This window comes from Artibeus jamaicensis, unplaced genomic scaffold, assembly GCF_021234435.1.
Source record: "Artibeus jamaicensis isolate MK-2021 breed Jamaican fruit bat unplaced genomic scaffold, CSHL_Jam_final contig_432, whole genome shotgun sequence".
Lineage (NCBI taxonomy): Eukaryota > Metazoa > Chordata > Mammalia > Chiroptera > Phyllostomidae > Artibeus > Artibeus jamaicensis.
The window spans coordinates 12,443,938-12,465,807 of record NW_026521828.1 but is presented as its reverse complement, the minus strand read 5'-3'; the positions used below and the strand labels follow the sequence as shown (position 1 = coordinate 12,465,807).

General features: G+C 39.6%; 1 protein-coding gene across 1 annotated transcript in view; it reads right to left on the bottom strand.

Annotated features, from left to right (window-relative positions):
- The window catches only part of DCTN4 (dynactin subunit 4), a 35,249-nt gene extending 13,379 nt beyond the window's left edge, over positions 1–21,870 (bottom strand). Inside the window, exons 1-8 of the mRNA XM_037161856.2 lie at positions 21,695–21,870; positions 18,952–19,022; positions 16,430–16,608; positions 9,387–9,430; positions 7,032–7,139; positions 5,414–5,487; positions 5,064–5,176; positions 4,657–4,766 (exon numbers count right to left, since the gene is read on the bottom strand). Coding sequence (XP_037017751.2) covers positions 4,657–4,766; positions 5,064–5,176; positions 5,414–5,487; positions 7,032–7,139; positions 9,387–9,430; positions 16,430–16,608; positions 18,952–19,022; positions 21,695–21,829 — 834 coding nt within the window. The 5' untranslated portion in view covers positions 21,830–21,870. The remainder of the gene's footprint in view (positions 1–4,656; positions 4,767–5,063; positions 5,177–5,413; positions 5,488–7,031; positions 7,140–9,386; positions 9,431–16,429; positions 16,609–18,951; positions 19,023–21,694) is intronic.

The following is a 21,870-nucleotide window of genomic DNA, read 5'->3' as shown; positions in this document are numbered from 1 at the left end:
AGTGTGATTCCCGTACCCGGGCTTTAAAACACAGTAACAATTATTTACTAATTTCTTGAATGGGTACAACGCGCACCTAGTTTATAAAAACATTTAACACTACAAAAAGGTACAGTGTAAAGGTCCCCATTACTTGTCCCCTGGTTCCTCTCCTGAGCTGACTAGTTTCTCATGAGTTTTCTCCCAGAAAGTCCATGCACATGAATTTATATGCACACATCAACTTTCTTTTTCACAGCAACACAAAAGACAGCATTTTATATACTCTCCTGCCCTTTGGTTTTTTTCATTTAGTCTGTTGTGGACTTCCACACCAGCATACACAGTGGGGCCTGTCCCCTACTGTAATGACTTCTGTAACTTACTGAACCAGATCCAAACTGAGGGGTATTTCCATGGCTCTGCTACTACAAAGGATGCCGCAGTAAGTATTTTCATACATCAAATCGTTTTCCACATGTCCAAGTGCATCGGTGGAATAATTTCTTAAAAGTGGATCAATGGGTATGTACATGTTATTTTGATAGTGCCAAATTGCTAACTTCTGCCAATCTGATAGTTTATGAAATGGTATCTCGCTGCAGTTTTAAGGTGCATTTCCCTCATTACTGTGTAAGTTTGAGCATTTTTCCTATTTATTGGATTTGGAGAGTTCCTCTGCCATGACTAGTATGTTAGAATCTACTGCTGGTTTCCATACTAAGATCTCTCTTCCTTCCAGATTTGCTGAAGTTCTTTATTTTTTTGATCTTCATTCAAGGATATGTTTACTGATTTTAGAGATGAAGGTGGGGGGATGGAAGGGGAGAGAGAGAAACATCAGTGTCGGAAACTCCAACTGGCTGCCTCCCACTGGGGATCAAACCTGTAATTCAGGTACGTGCCCCGACCAGAGACTGAACCCGCAACCTTCCGGTGTACGGGACGATGCTCCAACCAACCAGGCTACCTGGTCAGGACTGAAGTTTTTTTATACATGCTGGATACGAATCCTCTGTTAATTATGTACCTTACAAATGCCTTTCCTTAGTATATGGTCTATATTTTCATTTGTTACGTTTTTCTCTGGAGTGGGGGTACAAGTTTGACTTTTAATGTGTCAAATATAAAACTTTTTCCTTTATAGCTGTGCTTATTTGTCTTACTTACAGAGTATTTCCTTACCCCAAAGTCATGACGATATTCTCTTATATTTCTTTCTAGAAGTTTTGCTCTCCATATTTACTCTTTATAAAGTTTCCAATGTTCCTGAAATTTACTTTTGTGTATTGTGTGAGGTAGAGAGCTAAGTCTGTTTTTTTCTTCATATAATCATGCGGCCTAGCAAAACTTAACAGGCTATCTCCCCCATGATCTGCAATGCCGTATTTAGTAAAATCAAGTTTCCTCACATGCATGCGTCTTTCTGCTTTCTATTAAGTTCTAATAGGATAGTTTTAATCTAACATGTGTGTTTTCTTATTTTTTATGTTTATACATATATTTTCCCTCCTTTCTCATACAAAGTTGAGTAGCTGCTGTGCAACCTGTGTTTTACATTTAAAAATACATCCCATGTTAGTGTATTCTTTTTCACAGACTTGCAGCACTCACTGCATGGAGGAACCCGAATCTCTGCACATTTTGGTTTGTGCTTGTACAGGTGAGTCTTCAGGGCAGGTTACTGGAAGTGAGGCTGATAGGTCAGCAGGACATCCAGCCTGTTTACTTCCAGTAGATTTTTGTGTCACTTATCTGTCTGGTTTTAGTATTAGGGTAAAGCTGACCTATTAAGTATGAGTTAGGAAGTGGTCCCTTTGCCTCTATCTTCTCAAAGAGATTACAGAGAACCGTCATAATTTCTTCCTTAAATCTTTAGCAAGATTCACCAACGAGCACATCTTGCCCTGGTGCTTTCTGTTTTGGAAGGTTATTAACTCAATTTCCTAACTGATATAGATCTATTAGACAGTCTATTTCAGTCTATTGAGGTTATTAACTCCATTTCCTAACGGATATAGATCTATTAGACAGTCTATTTCAGTCTATTGAGGTTATTAACTCAATTTCCTAACTGATATAGATCTATTAGACAGTCTATTTCAGTCTATTGAGGTTATTAACTCAATTTCCTAACTGATATAGATCTATTAGACAGTCTATTTCAGTCTATTGAGGTTATTAACTCAATTTCCTAACTGATATAGATCTATTAGACAGTCTATTTCAGTCTATTGAGGTTATTAACTCAATTTCCTAACTGATATAGATCTATTAGACAGTCTATTTCAGTCTATTGAGGTTATTAACTCAATTTCCTAACTGATATAGATCTATTAGACAGTCTATTTCTTGAGCGAATTTTGGCAGACTGTGCCTTTTAAGAAATTGGTCCATTTCATCTAAGTTATCAAATTTGTGGGCATAGAGTTGTTCGGTCTTTAGTATCCTTCTCATTTCCATGGAACTGTGGTGATGTTCCCCCCGCTTTCAATTCTGATATTAGTAATTTGTGTCCTCTCTCTGCTTTTCTTAGTTAGCTTTGCTAGAGACTTCTTAATTTCATTGGTCTTTCAAAAAAAACCAGTTTTGGGTTTCATTGCTTTTCTCTAATGATTTCATTTTCAATTTCACTGATTCCTGCTCTGATTCTTATTTCTTTTCCTCTGCTTACTTTGGATTTAATTTGCTCTTCTTTTCATAGTTTCCTAAAGAAAAAGCTTAGATTTCTGATTTTAGATCTTTCTTCTTTTTAAATTTACTTATTTATTTAATTTGTTTTTAGAGAAAGGGGAAGGGAAGGAGAGAAAGGGGAAGGGAAGGAGAGAGGGAGAGAAACAGCAATGTGTGGTTGCCTCTCATGTGTCCCCTACTGGGAACTGGCCTGCAACCCAGGCATACGCCCTGGGAATCGAACCAGTGACCCTTGGGTTTGCAGGCCGGTGCTCAATCCACTGAGCCACACCAGGCAGGGCTCTACTTTTCTAATATATGCATCCAGTACTATAAATCTCTATAACCACTGCTTTTGTTGCGTCCAACAAATTTTGGTAAGTTGTGTTTTCATTCTCATTTAATTAAAAATATTTTAAAATGTCTCAAGGTTTCTTCTTTGACCCATGTGTTATTTAGAAATAAATTCTTTAATCTCCATGTGTTTGGGGATTTTCCAGTGATCTTTCTGTTACTGATTTTCAGTTTAATCCCATTTTGATCTGAGAGCAGATACTCTCTGACTTCTATTCTCTTTCTGAGAGGGGTGTGGAAGTCTCCAACTATGACAGCGAATTCCTTGTGTAGCTCTATCAGTTTCTGCCTCACAGGGTTTGACACTCTATTGTTCGGCATATACAATTAAGAACTGTTACTATCTTGGAGAACTGACCTGTTTTCTATTATGTATGCCCTTCTTTATCCATGACAACTATCCATCCTTACTGTGGAATATGATCTGCCTGAAATCAACATGGCTACTCTTGCTTTCTTTGGATCAGTGTTAGCATGGTATTATTTTTCTGCATCCATTTACTTTTAATCTGTATGTGTCTTTATATTGAAAGTAGGCTTTTCCTTTCTTTTAAAAATGGTTTTCCATTATAGAAATTTTCTAATATAAGGAAAAATACAGAACAGTAGCATAAATCCCTCAGTGCCACCATCACCCCGCTTCAACAATTAGCAGTTTATTAGTCACAATGCCAGTCTTGTTTCACCTGCATCATCCACTCCCCAAGCTTGATTATTCTGAACAAGTATGACACTATGTGATTTCATCTGTAAATATTTTCATATGTATCTCTAAAGTATGAAAGTATTTTTAAAGTAACAATATTATTACTATCCCCCCAAAATAAACAATTCTTTTAATAGCATAAAAAATATAGACACTATTTAAATTTCCCGAAGGTTTCATAAATGTTTCATTCCTTCCTCATTCTTTGCCTTCTTTCCCTTCCTTCCTTCTTCTCTGGCCCCCTTCTTTTTTCGTTTTGTTTGAATCAGGAGTTAAAGTCTATACACTGTTTGAGGTGTCAATCTTAAGTCTCTTCTAATCTCACACTGTCATTTGTTAACAGTAGCCACTTGTCACATGTGGGAATTTAAATGAATTAAGATGAAAGGTTTAGTTCCTCAGTTGCACTATCACATCTTGAGTGCTCAGTAACCACATGTGACTACTGGCAACCATGACAGACAGTGATACAGAACACTTTCATTATCACAAGAAATTCTATTAGATATGACTGATCTAAAAGGTTTCTTTTTTTTATTTATTTATTGAAGAAATTCTGTTGTTTCTTCTATAGATTCCCAGAGCCTGGATTTTACTAATTTTTCTTCTTTCTTATTTTATCTTTTACTAGTCCTCTGTTTCTTCTCTACTAAACTAATGGCTATATATTCTTCACTATTCTTTTAGGGGTTAGTGTTATGAGCCTAATTTCTAGACACCTCAGTTTCCACACCTGTACAACAGAGGTAACGATAGCACCTACCTCACAGAGTTGTGAAGGTTGGGTTTATGTTGAAAGCATTTAAAATACTGCCGGGGCACCCACGTACTCTCTGTTATTTACTGCATTCCAGAGGTTTTGACACTGGCCAGCTACCAATCCTGTTTACTGTATGTGTGCTTTCCCTGGTACCAACAGCAACTCTACAGAAGGCAGGACCTACCCGGCAGCGCAGGGACCGTTTAATCAGAAGATGTTTGTGACGAGGGTAGAGCTGAGAAGCACAGATCGGCTGGAAGTCAGGCTGCAAGAGGCGCTGCTGAAGGGTGGTTACTAGCATGAAAGGCAGAAACCAGACTCAGTTTAGGAACTTGCTCAAAATCAGACTTACGGGGAATTACATAAAACAACATTGCTTTTGTGAATAGTGTTCTTCAAAAAGCTACCATATGCAAATTGGACATTTGAAAGTTCTTCAAATTACTGCTTCTATCAAATCTATTTCATTTTCGACATGATTTATTTTACTACTTTCTATGCTAGGAAAAATTTCAAATCACAAGGAATAAAAGTAACAAAAGCAGAATTAGTTATAAAACATAAACAAAGTACAATCATGTGTAAAATTACCCTCTGTTAAATTTACTGGTCTTGTATAATAGTCTTCAGGTAGAGGCTCCACTTCATCTACAGCTTGAGCTGGCTCAATCTTTACCTCTTTCTGGTCCTCTCCTTCTTTAAGGCTAAAAGAGAAAAAGCAGGCATTTTCAAGGGGCCACTGATTACCTTTCAAGTCTATGATACCACAAATTGAAGTATTCCTCCATTACAGACTATTCTTTCTGCTTAGGTCTTTTCTAGGTATGAGGATCTTCTTCACCATTGGCAACTGCTCCTTATTTATGTAAAAATCACATTCTTTCAATATTCATTTTGATACCTGTTTGTTTTCTTCAAAGACACTTAACGTCCAAACTTACGAAAGTCCAGCAAGGGTACTGATGGTCGCACCAGCTCGTGGTCGCTGAAGCCTTGTTCCGAGACCGTATTTGTCCTAAACAGAGTTCATAAATTCCTATTAGAAATCCCACCTTTAAACATCCTACTTATCAAAACTAAAGAATTTCGGGTGGGACAGCATGAGAAGCTCAGGGAAATAAGCAAAAAACAAACAAAACCAAAAGAAACTAATTTGAAAGCTTCCTTTAAAGAGAGGAATTTGTAGCCCAACACCATCTTATTCTTAAAATAATAAAAGCACCAAATATGGAGACTAAAACTACATGAATATAGTAAAACTGAACACAATGTGATTTTTTTTACTATTAATCTGAACATATCTAAGCTATGGTTCAGATAAGAACTATGTGGAGTGTCTAAGACACATGATCTACGTCTTCTTGGAACACCAGTGATCATCTGCTAACTTCTTCAGGGTTAGCAAGAATCATAAAAGAGAACTTACCACTACATGAATAGTGTGTTGCTGTAGGCCCCAAAATAGCAGCAGGTTGCAACAGAGACAAAAAAATGCAGCATAAGATAGAAGCAAACTCATACAGCAGGCAGGTCATGTGGGAAAGTTGGAAGAATGATGCATTTAATTCATATCCCTTTCCTAAATATACTGGGGCATATGCCGTATGTACCATTGGACTATACAGAAAAACTCATTACAACTTCATTAAACTCTTTGGCAAATGTAGGTGCTTTGTGAGTTTTGTAGGTGTTTTGTAAGTGCTTTTGTAGAATATTGATTAAAATATTCTAGATATTTTTATATGGGCCTCACCAATTCATAGGGTTTTGGTGGCCTAACTAATCCTCATGCAAAAGCAGTCAAACAAATGATTTAACCTTTACGGATCTTGTTTCCTCCAGTGTAAAATGGGGATATACCACCTATTCCACAGGACTGTTGTGACAATTAAGTGCTTAGCACAGCGCCTGACACATCACTTACTACCATTCACAAATGGTATTTACAAAATGCCAACCTACTTGGCTCCAAGCAAACACACAGAAAACAAACTGTTCTGTGGGAGCAAACAGAACTTGGGGGCAACAACAAAAGCTCCAAATCCCTATTTCTTGCTTCCGATCGGTAGCATATAGACTAGTAAAGAATGACTTCAATAAATACTTCCTATTAAAAACCACGCTTGCATATATTACTATTTATTTAACCACACTAATATGCTGTATAAAGTCAGTGTTTTTTATACTAAAGAAATAATGGGAAGGTGCCCCAAAACTGTAACCAGAGATGGAAAACCACTTCTGGGTTTCTAATATGCAAAAACTGTCATGTTTCGGTGGTGCTCACAGACTGAAGTCCAGCCTCTTTGGAGGATGATCAGAAGAGAAAGGGGAATGACAGAGAAATAACCACGAATGTCCTCAACACTCAAAGACAACTACTGAAATGGTAAACGTGTAACTGCTGGACTTAAACCCCTCTAATTTGAGGAGCCTTTCTCTGTTACCCATCCTTCAGAACCTGGGGACAATGGCCCCTTCTGAAACAGTCCCTGTTTTCATGCTGCAGAGGTCCTGATCAACGAAAGGCAAACTCCTCTTTGCACTAAAAGCCCTCACCGAAAAAGCCAAAGGCATGTAGTTTCTACGCCGTGCCAGTTTCTTGCGATCTCGCTCCACCTTCTCTTTCTGAGCAAGCTGCTGGTAATATTCAATCAGTTTGTTCATCTGTAACAGATCAAAGACTCAGTATTTCTTTCAGAAAAAAACTAACAGGAAGCATAAAAAATTAATCAACTATACTGACTAGACATATAATAAATAGAAAAGACAAATTAAGGTGGCAGGTTTGCCCTTTTCTTCAAAGAGAATTTATCTTCATTATGTGATCTACTTTGGAATTGAAAAGAACTTTCAAGCTCAGAAACAGAAAGACCTGGGCAGTGAAAAGACCTGGAAACGTCATGCTCTCTATTCACTGCTCTTTTGCTTCATTACTTCTTTCCCCTCGCAAACGCTATTTTTTCCTGATGGCCACAGGACCATCTATTTCTAAGAATGTGCTATTTCACCCTCTATTTTCTCCCCCATCCCTTCATACATTTTCATTTTCATAATATATTTTAATAATAAAATATGTTAATTGTGAAGAATTCAAAAAATCCACAAACAAAAATAAGTGAACCTTCTCTTTTATCTCTTGTGCCCAAATCTAGTCTGTCCTCACCAGAGGTACCCACTATTAGAGTGTAGATATCTTTCTTGCACACTTACAGGTAAAGGTCTGATATTATATTTTTCAAACATTAAAAAAAAAATGCATGGACACACAGCTTTTATATGCATAAAAATAAATACAGGTCTTTTTATTTTTCATGTAAGAGAAAAACTTCCTGGCTGGTGTGGCTCAGTAGACTGAGCACCAGCCTGTGCACCGAAAGGTCGCCCATTCGATTCCCAGTCAGGGACACGCCTGGGCTGTGGGCCAGGCCCCCAGTTGGGAGTGTGCAGGAGGCAACCAATCACTTGCACATCGAGGTTTCTCTCCTTCCCTCCCCCTCTCTCTAAAAGTAAATAAAAAATCTTTAAAAAAAGAAAACAAGTTGTAACATTCTTTTCCACCGAAAGTATTATAAACATCCCATCACCTACCTCATTCTTTTTAAAAGCTACATCTTATTACACAGTGCAGATATTTAATCATTTCCTATGATAGGACTTAATGGTTTCCTGGTACCCACTCCTGTCCTCTCAATTCAGTAGCAATTATGTTTGGGAAACACTAATCTGACCCTGTCAGGTCTTTGCTTAAACCCTTTAAAGGATTCTCAGACTCCTTACCTTGGCCTACATGGTTCTACAGGGCCAGACAGCAAATACTTCTCGCCAGTCGCTCGACGCTGTGCTCCGCTCATCACACTCACCTTGTCTACACCTTGCTCTGCTTCTCCTACTTATAAGCTCCTGGCGTATGCTGCCCCCTGCCTTGAAGCCTTTCCCTTCTGTGCCTGCCGTCCTGGAACCTTAGCGACACCCTTAGATGGGGACATAACTACTCCCAATAACTATCCACATGGCACAACTTCTCTCCTTTATGCTTAGTTCTTCCTTTACCTGGGGATTATTTGATTTTGTTTTCCCTCGAGGGTAGGGACCATGGATTCCTATTGCTCAGGACAGTCTCTGGCACACAGTAAGTGCTTGATAAATGTGTGATGAATTAATATATATTTTTGTGCTTAAGTGTAAGTATTTTTGTAGGTCTGAATCTAGGAAGTAGGTACTGCTGAGAGCTCAAGAAATTGGTACTAATTTACACTAACAACAATATATGTAAAAAGGTACAATTCCCCACACTATCATCCGGTATATTTTCAGTATTTGTAATTTTTGTTGATGTCATAAGTGGATAATTATATTGTTTAACATGCAATTTGACTGTACATACTTCATTTCAATAGTATTTCATTATCTTATTCACATTCTACTTTCAGGGGCAAAACAAGTCAGCTCTAACATACTCCACAGAAATCAGTTCTCTGTGAACTGTTAAGGGACGTGCTAGTCATGACTCTATAAACAACCACTACTGAGTCAGAGGGCATCTTCTAAACTAGAGCTGTTTCCAGGAGTTAGATGCCTGTATGTTGATGATAATTCCAAGAGTATGTGAGAAGAAAAGGATCCTCAACTTAGTTGGTGGGTATGTGAAAAACAAAAACGTATTTCCTTTTTTTCCAATTCACAACTTGAGCACAGAACTAAAACTATACCCAGGCTTCTCTATGAACCTAATGGAAAAAACTGCCATCGTGATTTAATGCTCTACAATGAGGAACACTTTCCATGTGTAACAGGCAGCAAAATAAACGTCAAGGACTTCTAAGCACAGGCCACACCCACTGATAAAACAGAAGGTCTCAGTCTTCCCCACCTTTTCTTATTTCACGGCCTGGCTAATGACCTTTTACTCACCCGCTGAGTGTGAGGGTTTTCAGGCTCCTGCCAACCACCACTAGCTGCAAAATAAAGGAGCATTAAATAAGAACTTTATAATTTGATTATTTTGTTTTCACAAAAGTAAGTCACCTGCAGGCCACAATATAAAATTGAAAACATAAAATCACAGAACTTCCAAGAAAGAGTTTAAAAATTATATAGACCACAATGCTCGGAATAAAGTTTTTTCTTTAAATGGTGATAATGATCACCAGCACAAGTAACAAGTTTCACTTCATTTTATCCTCGTAACAACCCTGCGAGGGGGGACTTTCATCAAAATATTAGCCTTCTTTTACAAATGAAAAAACAGAGGCTCAGAGAGTTAAATAACTTGCCCAAAGCCACACTGTTAGGAAGTAGGAAAGCCAGGATTCGAACTGACGCCCGAGACCCTGCTCTTATATGCAACACTGTGCAATTTCTGTTTTATGACCCTGGTTTGGAAAAAAAAAATCTTACATGAGAAACAAACAGCAGAAATCATAAAGGAAAAGGTTACGCCAGAAAGCTGAAGTAAAACCGTAATGAATACTTTCAACAAATGGTGCTGCTGCAACAACTGGATACCATTATACAAAAAAAAAAAAGAACCTCTAACCTTCCTCACTAAACATACAAATCTTACCCTGAAACGCACAACAGACTTTTATACTAAGAGCTAAAACTGTAACCTTTCTAGATGAAAACTCCAGTGAAAATCTTAGTGACCTTGTGTCAAGCTAAGTTTCTTCGCTAAGATACAAAAGACACAAACTGTGAAAGAAAAAATTGATAAATTGGACCTCATCAAAATTAGCAGAGTCTTCGAAGGACACTGCTGAGAAAATAAAACAGCAAGTCACAGACTGAGAGAAAGTATCTGCAAAACATATAATGAACAAAGGATTTTTATGTAGAATACACAACTGTTACAACTCAATAAAAAGACACAGACTTTACCTCAGCTTTAAACCTCAGCTTTAAAATTAGCAAAAAACTTGTACAAACATTTCACACACATATATACACATATATATATCCATATATAGCAAATAAGCCCATTAAGAAAATGCACATTAAAACCATGGTAAAGTGAAGCACTACACACCCACTGGTATGGCCAGAGTGAAAAAGCATCCCAACACTGAGGGTCGCTGACAAACTGAAATTCTCCTTACATTGCACACTGAGGGTCCGAAAAGGGACAGCCACTCCAGAAAACAGTTGGCATTTTCTAGTAGTTGAACATACCCTCGCCCTATGACCCAGCAATTCCACTCCTGGGTATCTGAGCAAGGAAAATGAAAACATGTCCACACTAAGACTTGTAGACAAAGGTTCCTAACAGTTATATTCATGAGACCAAAACTGGAAAAAAACCAGATGTCCATTACTGGAGAAACTGTGGTATTGGGTTGGCTAAAAAGCTTGTACGTTTTCTTCCCTAAGATGGTTCTCATAGCACTTAGTTGTTTTTAACTTCATCCAAAAAAATAAGTTTTGTTAGATTGTATTATAACAGCTGTCATACCAGCGTGTATTAAAAGTCACCAAAATAGGTGAATTGTTGTGTAGACATTTTAATATTGAAGATGGAAGAAAATATGCAACATTTTTGGCATATCACGCTTCCTTATTTCAAGAAGGTTAAAAAAGCAAAAACATATTCATGCAGGGTATGGAGAAAGTTCTGTGACTGATGGAATGTGTCCAAAGTGGTTTGTGAAGTTTCGTGCTGGAGATTTCTCACTGGACACTGCTCCAAGGTTGAGTAGACCAGCTGAAGTTGCGAGTCATAAAATCCAGACATTTACTGAGAACAATCAATGTTAGACCATGCAGGAGATAGCCAACATACTCAAAATATCCAAATCAATCGAGTTATCTGAAAATGAAAAATGTGACTTTTATTTTATGGAGTACTATAGAGACTTTCTGGCCAACCCAATACATCCACACAACAGATATACTACTCAACACTAAAAAACAAAAACGTGTGTGAACCTCCAAAGTATTAGACTAAGTGAAAAAAGTTAGACACCAAAGAGTACGTATTAGAAGACTCCAATTATATAAACTTCTAAAACAGGCAAAATGACAGTGACAGCGAATCAGGGGCCAGGATCCAGGGAGTCAGGGAAGAGACTGACTACAAAGGGGCCCGAGGGAACTCTGGCGTGCTGGGGTTGGTCTGCAACAGGACCGTGGCAGTGGCTACGCAAGCACACGTATCTGTCAAAAACCACAGAAGCCTACACTTAAAACTGCTGAGCGATACCTCAACAAAGCTAATCAAAAAAACTGAAAAAAATAAACTATAATGAGATACCATTTCACAACCATCTGGAAAAACAATACTAAGGACCTCCAAGGACCTAAAGCAAGGGGTAGTCTGTTCTCACACATTACTTGTGGGGGAAAAACTGGTAAACAATTTCACAGAGCTGAAGGTGTATGCAACTTAAATTTCACAGAGCTGAAGGTGTACACAGAGCTGAAGGTGTACACAGAGCTGAAGGTGTACACAACAACTTCACAGAGCTGAAGGTGTACAGCAATTTTAGTTACGCAGAGAACCCTTACTCCTGGGATTCAGGAGACACAGACAGGAATATTTTTGACGGCACTGTTGTTGAAAGGGAAAAACTGACAGCCACCTAAATGTCCACTAAGGGGGTCTAAGTAAGTCAACTGCGGTAAGTCACGCACAAAACCAACTACTACTATGAGCGCAACACTGATGGAGAGGGGCTGCAGCAGGACACATACAGCAAGTCTCCATTTGGCGCACACTGGAAAACATTACTCGCTGGTGGCTAAACACACAGGTAGAGAAGCGTAAAGGCACACGTGGACGCCGAGAAGTGATGACCACCTCTCTCCAGGAGGCGGGGGGGTGGGGGGATGCGGTAGGGGCAACAGAAAGGCTTTCAGCTGTTTGGTTGTATTTACTTTCTTAAGCTGGATGATAAACACATGAATGTGGATTATCTGTGTAAGTTAAAATAACTTTTTTCAAAACAAAAAGGACTCTTGCTGCAGGTGCCAATATACTTGTAAGAAATGGCAGCAAAAACATCCTTCTGTACATTATTCATATTTTAAAGATTGTCTACTTAAGGCAACCAGGAAAAATAATTATGCAGAAGAAATGTTTTAGTTGTAGTATCTTTAAAAATCTGAATGTGCTACCTAATTGCTTCTGTAGAACTGGTGATTAACTCTGAAAAGTCATTAAGGAGACGTAAAGATACCACTGTAAGTTTCCCTTGCGCATTGCTGACACAACGGCTCACTTAAAAACAAATGGAACCCACTGAAGTGGATTTAAAGCTCCTAGACGCAGACCACATCATGAAAAAATAAAATTATCTGTGCTCTTTTAAGAGCTCCAACTCAAATATCATTGTCAAGTCCCCTAGAAGAAAGAGATTTTCTAGAAGCAAGCACTAAGACTTTAAGTTCTGAAAAATTCTCCAGTCTTAAAGGCTCAAAATCGAAAAGGCATAAATATTCACTTACAGAGGACCAAACTGAGAAATCCGTTTGTATTTGTGGGTTTTGTTTCTTTAATTTGCTAAAATGAGACAAATACAAACATGGAAATATACACTTTAACTCACTGAGGCATATACTATACTTGCCACTTTGAGGGTTTTTTAAAAATGTTTAACTTAAATTCATAAATTCAAACAACTCACTTGCTACATTGAAATTAAAACATATATGTACAAATATTTACTCAAAATCTAAAGAGCTGCTATGAAGTCATTTAAAAATAAATCACGTCAGGAAATACCTACCCACCAACCAGCATTTTTAAGGAACTAAGATATGCTTGTTTAGTTAACATTTTTTTGTTTTTGAAGAATATTTTATCAACTTAATGTTCAAAGTCAAAAGAACAACTGAGCCAAGAGGCAAAGTAAACAGAATTAAGGATTAAAAATTTTAAAATATTTTTAAAATTTATTTTTAGAAAGAGGAGAAGAGAAGGAGAAAGAGAGGGACAGAAACATCAATGTGTGGTTGCCTCTCAAACACCCCCAGCAGGGGACCTGGAGTGCAACCCAGGCGTGTACTCAGACTGGGAACAGATCCTGCGACCCTCTGGTTCACAGGCCGGCGCTCAATCCACTGAGCCGCGCCAGCCAGGACCAAGGATTAAATTTTTTTTTTTAACATTTTATTTATTTATTTTTAGAGAGAGGGAAAGGGAAGGAGAAAGAGAGGGAGAGAAACATCATTGTGTGGTTGCCTCTCATGTGTCCCCTACAGGGGACCTGGCCTGCAACCCAGGCACGTGCCCTGACTGGGAATCGAACTGGCGACCCTTTGCTTCACAGGCCCGTGCTCAATCCACTGAGCTACACCAGCCAGGGCCCAAGGATTAAATTTTTTTAAATATATATTTTTTATTTTATTGATTATGCCATTACATTTGTTCTATTTCCCCCCTTCCGTTCCCCTCCACCCTGCACACCCCTCCCCCACCATTCCCCTCCCTTTAGTTCATGAACACGTGTCTCAAGTTCTTTAGATTCTGTACTTCCCCTACTATTCTTACCCTCCCCCCATCTATTTTCTATCTACTGTCTATGCTACTTATTTTCTGTACCTTCTCCCCCCTTCTCCTCCTTCCACTCCCCTGTTGCTAACCCTCCATGTGATCTTCATTGCTATGGTTCACTCCTGATCTAGCTGTCCTCTTAATTTGCTTTTGTTTTAGGTGTGGTTGTTGATAACTGTGAGTTTGCTGTCCTTTCACTGTTCATCTTTTTTAATCTTCTTTTTCTTAGGTAAGTCCCTTTAACATTTCATATAATAAGGGCTTGGTGATGATGAACTCCTTGAATTTGATCTTATCTGAGAAGCACTTTATCTGTCCTTCCATTCTAAATGAAAGCTTTGCTGAATAGAGTAATCTTGGTTGTACGTCTTTGGATTTCATGACTTGGAATACTTCCTTCCAGCCCCTTCTTGCCTGTAAGGTCTCTTTTGAGAAATCTGCTGACAGTCTGATGGGAACTCCTTTGTAGGTGACTGTCCCCTTATGTCTTGCTGCTTCTAGGATTCTCTCCTTCATTTTAATCTTGGCTAATATAATTATGATGTGCCTTGGTGTGTTCCTTCTTGGGTCCAACTTCTTTGGGAGACTCTGAGCTTCCTGGATTTCCTGGAAGTCTATTTCCTTTGCCAGAATGGGGAAATTCTTTTATTATTTGTTTAAATAAGATTTCCACTTATGACTGTTCCTCTTCCCCTTCTGGTACCCCTATAATTCAAATGTTGGAACGTTTAAAGATGTCCTGGAGGTTCCTAAGCCTCTCCTCATTTTTTTGAATTCTAGTTTCTTCATTCTTTTCTCTTCGGTCATTTTTTCCTTCCTTCTGGTCTACTCCCTTGATTTAAATCCCAGTTTCCTTTCCATTACTATTGGTTTCCTGTGCATTACCATTCATTTCAATTAGTTTAGCCTTCATATGTTCCTCTAATTTGTGACTAAAATTACCCAGTTCTGTGAGCATCCTGATCACCGGTGTTTTGAACTGTGCATCTGAAAGTTTGGCTATTTCTTCATTGCTTAGATTTATTGGCTCTGGGGCTCTGAGTTCTTCTTGAGCCATGTTTTTATCTGTTTGTGCCTGTTATGTATGAGGAGAGGCGTCTTAGGTGTTCACCAAGGCGGGCCACCCAAGTCGCGCCACCCAGGTCGCTGGTTTGTGATGCTGTATGTGGGGGCGGGGTCAGAAAGGGAGCAATGGTGGTCCTCTCCACTAGCCCAGTCCGTCCCACCACTCGCCCCCGCCTGTTTATCTGAGCAGAAATGTGCGAGCCCGCCGCCCTGCACCGTGCAGTCTCAATGCTCACCTCTTCACTGGTTTATCTGCGCGCAAATGCTTCCCTGGGTCTGCCCCTAGGCAGCCCGCACCTGGGATCTGCACCCTGGGCTGCCTGTGCACCGCCCAGGTCGGGGGATCTTTTGTGCCCGACCCACTCTGCTGCTGCATTGCCCCTCACTGGTTTAGCTGAGCATTTCATTGTTTTTGAACTCCGTATTGTCGATTTACTGTGTGGTTTGATTGTGTTTATTGTTGTTAAAACTTTGTTGTTTTTAGGTTTGGTTGTGAGAGGATGCAAAGTGTTTCCACCTGCACCTCCATCTTGGCGGAAGTCCTCCAAGGATTAAATTTTTAAGAACAGTGCTGCATCTAAAGAAACATCATCCATATTTGCTTTCATATTGTGTAAGAATTATCCATCTTCATTTTAGTTCTATCATATGACCTAACGAGTTTGTTATGAGCTTCCTCATAGTTTAATAAACAAAAATCTTTTATGAAAATTCATAAGTGGTGAATTTTTAATGTCTAAAAGTTTTCAGAAAATTAAATGGAATTCAGAAAGAAGGAAGACAGCAGAGAGTTAGCAATGATACTATTTATATAAAAATTACATGGCAACTCAAGATTTTGAACTGATTGTATAAAGAGTGTTTCTACTTTCTAAAGTGCAAGAAATGAGCCCTGGCTGGTTTTGTCATCAGGAATATTTTTTAAAAAGATTTTTATTTATTTATTTTTAGAGAGAGGGGAAGGGAGGGAGGAAGAGAGGGAGAAAAAACGTCAATGTATGGTTGTCTCTCATGTGACCCCCACTGGGGACCTGGCCTACAACCCAGGCATGTGCCCTGACTGGGAATCAAACTGGAGACCCTTTGGTTCGCAGGTCCACGCTCAATCCACTGAGCCACACCAGCCAGGGCAGGAGCGTTTATTTTTTATAAAAAGCATCCATATTTTGAGATTGAGAAAATGTCAGATTTATAAAAGCTATTTTACCAACTCTAAGAAAACTAATTAACCTAGTCTTAGATGAAATATTATCCATAAACATGAGAATTTGGGAATGGAAAAGATTTACTGACAATATACTCTAAATTTAGCTCCTACTACCCACGAGGTAACAAATAATCATCTATGGACCATTACAGCACTGCTAATTTCACATCTCAGGTCGAGGTCTTCGTCACTCACCCACAGACTTGTCTGCCATGCCCACGTCTCTAGATGTCCAGCGACAAAACCCACAGGCCAGGTAATAGGCTTTCTTCATGGTGGTCTTGGCTGGGTCATCTGGAAGCTGTGTGGAGATGCTGGTTGCCCGGGTGGAGAGCGTGTGCATGCATCCGGGACAGTCAAAGCAGTTGGCACACCTGTGATAGAAAAAAATATAATTCATTCACTCAACAAGTATTACCAAGCACCTACTAGTACCAGATATTGTTCTAGGTGTTAGAAACTCAAGAGAGATTAGAAATTATTAGAAATTAAAGGAGAAATATCTCTTAAACACAAAGAACAAAGTATTTTTGCAACTCTTGCAAACTTTGTTTTAAAATTTCAAAAGTATTATATGTTCATTATTTAAAAAAGAAAAAGCAATCATCACCAAAGTTTCTGAAGAATTAGAGCCTCCACAGAGGGAATCAGTGCTAACGATCTGCAGTTAACTACTTTCAGACTCCTTTCACACTCGTCCAGGACACAAGGAGTTTGGAGGACAACAGAAACGTCGGAGCTCCTGCCTTGAGAGGCAGCAGACCAACCCGCACAAGGGAAAATAATGGCAACAATACGCGATCTGTGAAATTGGTCTGGAAGACAACTGCTTCCTTGCTGTGCTGGAGAGCTGAAGGAGGCACCGCGCCATGCTCTCGAACTGGGACGGTTCAGCAGCGCTGCACTTTCAGGGCTTTCTGGCACTGCCCTCCGAGTGCTCGGCCAACATTCCCTCTTCCACGGCCCTGACACCCTGTTGCTTTAAAGTTCCCCACACCTGAGATCACCAAGATTCACCAGCAGTCCTGGTCTTGGTCTGAAGTTCCATTCCATCACTCCAATTAACTGTGACATTTTGTCATCTGGATAATATGCTCAAATAAGGGTCGTAATAGTATCCACCTCACAGAGATATTTTCAGGATTAAATGATACAATTAACGTGTGGACAGTATACAAAACTATATGGCTTACCAGAGGGATTTCTCAGAGATACGAAAGACAAATAATGTTTTGCATCCGCTGGGTGGTGGGAGCATGACTGGTGGCAAAGGGCTTTCACACCAAGAGAAACACCACATGGCAGCCAGGGACGATGAGCACACCTACCACCCAGGTCTCGGTTTTTTGATACCACTTTCCAATAAAAGAAACCAAGGCTTCCTGGAAAAATGGCTCATTCCAGGGTTGAGGCAGAGAATATACAGAATGAACCCAGAATATCTTATACTACTGCAAAGAAAGTTCTCTGAAGAATAAACAAACAATCCCTCATACAACAACTGGGGTAAGTCAAATGGATACAAGAGTCTACTGAATGGTCAATGGCCAAAGGTGGACCACTTTGAGCAAAAAATAAAAAATCACTGGATTATAAACTAAAGTGTAAAATAAATATCTATGAGCCAATTCTGCTTTAAGTCAATGGTTAAATAAATAAGTGGGGGAGAAAAAGCTTTCATGTAAAGTAATCCCAAATAATTTATGTAAATAGCCCTCACAGAGAGGGAGCAAAACTCGTCACTGTTTCAGTGTGGGCTGTGACAGTGATTTCCTTCTAAAGAGTACAGCGTGAGAAAGGAGGAGGGGTGGGGGGGGGCCACCGAGTAACTTCACATGGGAGAAACCCGACAAGCACCAGCTAAAGCCAGACTGATTCTCCAGCTCAGTGTCAACAGTGACGGTCACACTGAGAGTGTGTTCCCTTGACCTCTGTGGTCCTCCTGCCCCAACACATTCCCCTAGCTGATGAGAAAAACATCAGAAAAATTCCACCTGAAGGACATCCTACAATACATCCAACCATCACTCCTTAAAACTTTTAAGGTCATCGAAACCCAGGAAAGTCTAAGAGAATGTCACCACAATAGGAGCCTGAGGAGACGTAAGTATTAAACAAAATGTGAATATCCTGAATAGGATCCTGGAACAGAAAAAGGAAATTAGGAAAAAACGAAAGAAATCTTAATAAAATGTGTTGCTTATTTAATAATAATGTACCAGTGTTGTTCATTAATGAGACAAACATTCCATACTAATGTAAGATGTTAACAACAGGGAGGCCCTGGCCAAGTAGCTCAGCTGGTTAGAGTATCCTCCCAATACTCCAAGGTCATGAGTTCAATACCTGGTCAGCATACATACAAGAGTCAACCAATGAATGCAGAAATAAATGGAACGACAAATTGATGTTTGTCTTTTTATTGTCCCTCCCTCTCTCCTTCCCCCTTTCCCTCTCTCCCTCTCTCTAAAATCAATTTTAAAAAATAGGGAAGACTGGGTACATGGGAATTCTTTGACTCATCTTCACAATAATTCTTAAGTCTAAAACGGAACATTTATTTAAAGGGTCAAAGGACATTTTATCTTTGTCACGCATGATGCAAAAGAAAAAAAAAGAAAAAAGCTAGTTAAAAAGTAAAGTTCATTATAGGTGTTTTCTTACCAGCTAGTACAAAAATAGTTAAGGAAAACAAAAAAAATGAATCCTGGTCTTACCTGTTCTTTTTTAGTTTGGCTTCAGCTGATGGCATATTTTCTAAACAACTGGGACAATAGTGGGAGTCCACCTAGAAAGAAACAAGAAATTAAAAAATCAGAGGAAAAGAAACTCAATTCAGCTTGCGCACATATCTCTGCCGAATAGTAAAACAAAGTGCATTACACTGAAGCAGAAGGTGAGAGGCCACTGATCTGGCGAAGAACCTAAGTGTTTTCAGCTTAAGGTTTATTCCTCAATCACCTGTTTGTTTTAACCATCCAGACTTTCGGAAACCCTTCTATTTTTCCTTTCTGATCTTTCCTTTTCCCTTTCATCAGGATTTTATTAATTAGATTTGTTAAGAACTCTCTACGTAAAAGAAGAACTCCATAATAATCTAAAGAACAGATTAATAAAGTAACCTAATTTGTAAAACTGTACTCAAATCTCCTTCTATCTAGTTTAGCTTCATTGAATTGTAGTGGTTTGAGCACATTTAAATTGTGAGACTTAAAAAGTTTGCTCATGACTGAAGCAATACATGTTCACTGAAGAACAGTCTAAACGATCATTTACAAAATCAGCTAGTCAGCCAATCAGAGATACTCAAATGAAAAATTAAACCACTAAGCCGAACTACTAATGTATTTAACTCGATTTAGCTGTGTTTTAAAATACAGCTAAAAATTTGTATAAAAACTAAATTCATTGCATTTTTAAGGTCTGAATGATTATTTGGTTAAATGTAAATTGATCGTATTTGACAATCCTAGAATTCTAGTCTGCAGAAGGGAAGACGAGTCCCTTGAACAGAGACACTATGATAAAAACTGGCTTCTTCTTTTCATCACCTGCTATGAACAGGACCATCTTTGAAAGATTAGTAAAACTGCAGCTTAAAAATCCCCCCAAATATAAAATACAGTATTGCTAACTCATATTTGCACTAACTCATCATAAAAGGCAAAATATAAATCATTCCTTGGGGCCCCTTTCCAAATTACACTCATCCCTTCACATGCAGCTCCAATCCAGGTTCTCCGCGGGAACTTTCCGGACCCTCCAGTCCTCACCAGTCTCATCCTTTCCCAAGCCCTACCAGCCTCTATCTCACAGATACACAACGGTGTGTTAAAGGTGCAGCTACAGGCTGAATGGCGTAACTGAAGACGTCCTTAGACAGCATAAAGACTGCACTCCCTAGTCACTGCCAAATGAAAATCTAATCCAGTACACTGTAAGGATGGAGCTGGAACAGGGAAGCATCTCAAAAAGAAAGGACCTGAGGAGATACGCACACACAGAAAGTGTTATCAGAGAAAAAAATCCATGAAAAATCAGTGCCATATTATACATATAGACGTTTATTTTTCTTCTACTATTTTTAAAAGATTTTATTTACCTTTAGAGAGAGGGAAAGAGAAGGAGAAAGAGAGGGAACGAAACATCAATGTGTGGCTGCCCCTCACACCCCCTACTGGAAATCTGGCCCACAACCCACGCATGTATGTACCCCCTCCGGGAATCGAACCAGCGACCCTTTGGTTTTCAGGCCCATGCTTAATTCATTGAGCTACATCAGGCAGGGCTTTCTTCTATTATTTAAATGCTTTCCCAGACTATTCTTAATATTGTGAAAAATACCCCAATAAAAAATTATTAATAATATGTAAAGTGGCTTATAATATCAGACATGCTTTTCACATGCATTTTTAACAGTCCAGGGATCTTCACCCAAGTTCTGAGTCACTCAGCTCATTTTCAAATCTTGGTTCTCCCTCCGACCCCCAAATGTCTGGCTCTGTGACCTAGGGCAACCATTTCTTTACCTGTAAAATAACTTTCTTTTTTAAAAAGGTATCTTTTCTTCTTCCATCGGGTTGCAGGGAAAATTAAAAGAGATTATGTAAAGCATATGGCATGTAGAAAGTTCTCAATTAACTGTATCTATTATTACTATCAGCTTTTCCTTCCTGAGACTTTGAGCTACTCCAGCACAGGATTTATGTCTTGCTCATCTTTTAATCCCCAAAGTTTACTGTAACAAATGGGATGAGTGAAGCGCTGCAGAAGTTCTGAGTTTATTGATCTGGTGATTTCTTTTACAGGGTGGGGTCTTTTACCTTCTGAGAAATCCCACCACCAACGTCTATTTGTTGTGAACGACGATAGCACCCCAGCCTCCGGGAATGCACCATTAACAGAACACTCTCAGCTTCTTACAGGACCTGCCCTTTTCTAAACGATTTTTGCTCAGCTCCCCCATCCCAACCTCTTCCCTGCTGCAGGCCTTGGCCTGACGCCGGACAGAGTCGGAGGTGGGCCCAGTTTCTGGCCAAAGTAGAGGCAGAACTTCCCAGATGGGAGGGGCATGAGTGACAAAGCCTCCTTCCACTCCTCGCAAATCAACCCTGAAAGACAGTATCTCGCCACTCAAGTGGCGTGAACTAAGCATGCCCACGCCCTTTTCTTTCCTACCCACCCTACTGTCAATCCCCCACGAGAAGGCGAGGGTCCTAAAGCCAAGTTTGTCCAATCAAATGGTGCTCTGGAACCAGAAAATCCGCTCAGCCCCACCCAAGGCCGCTCCTCCTTTCCAAGTGACAAACGACAAGCAAATTAAAGCTCAGGCAAGAACTGAGTGACGGAAAAGAAGCCAATCAGCATGCTCCCAGAACCTCCCCGCCCGATGCGGTGACTAGTATGAACTCCTCTTCCCCTCCCCCAACACACATACTCTTCGTGGGACGACTGCGTTACCTCGTGAGACACACATTCCAGCGACCGCAGCTCGCTACAATAGCGGCAGAAGTAGAGCTGCGAGAGAGGGGCCCGGACCTTCTTCTCTCCCTGGACTAGGTACAGAACCCGCTCCGACTGCAGCAGAGACGCCATCTTGGAGAAGGAGGTGTCTACGACACGCCGGCTGCATCACG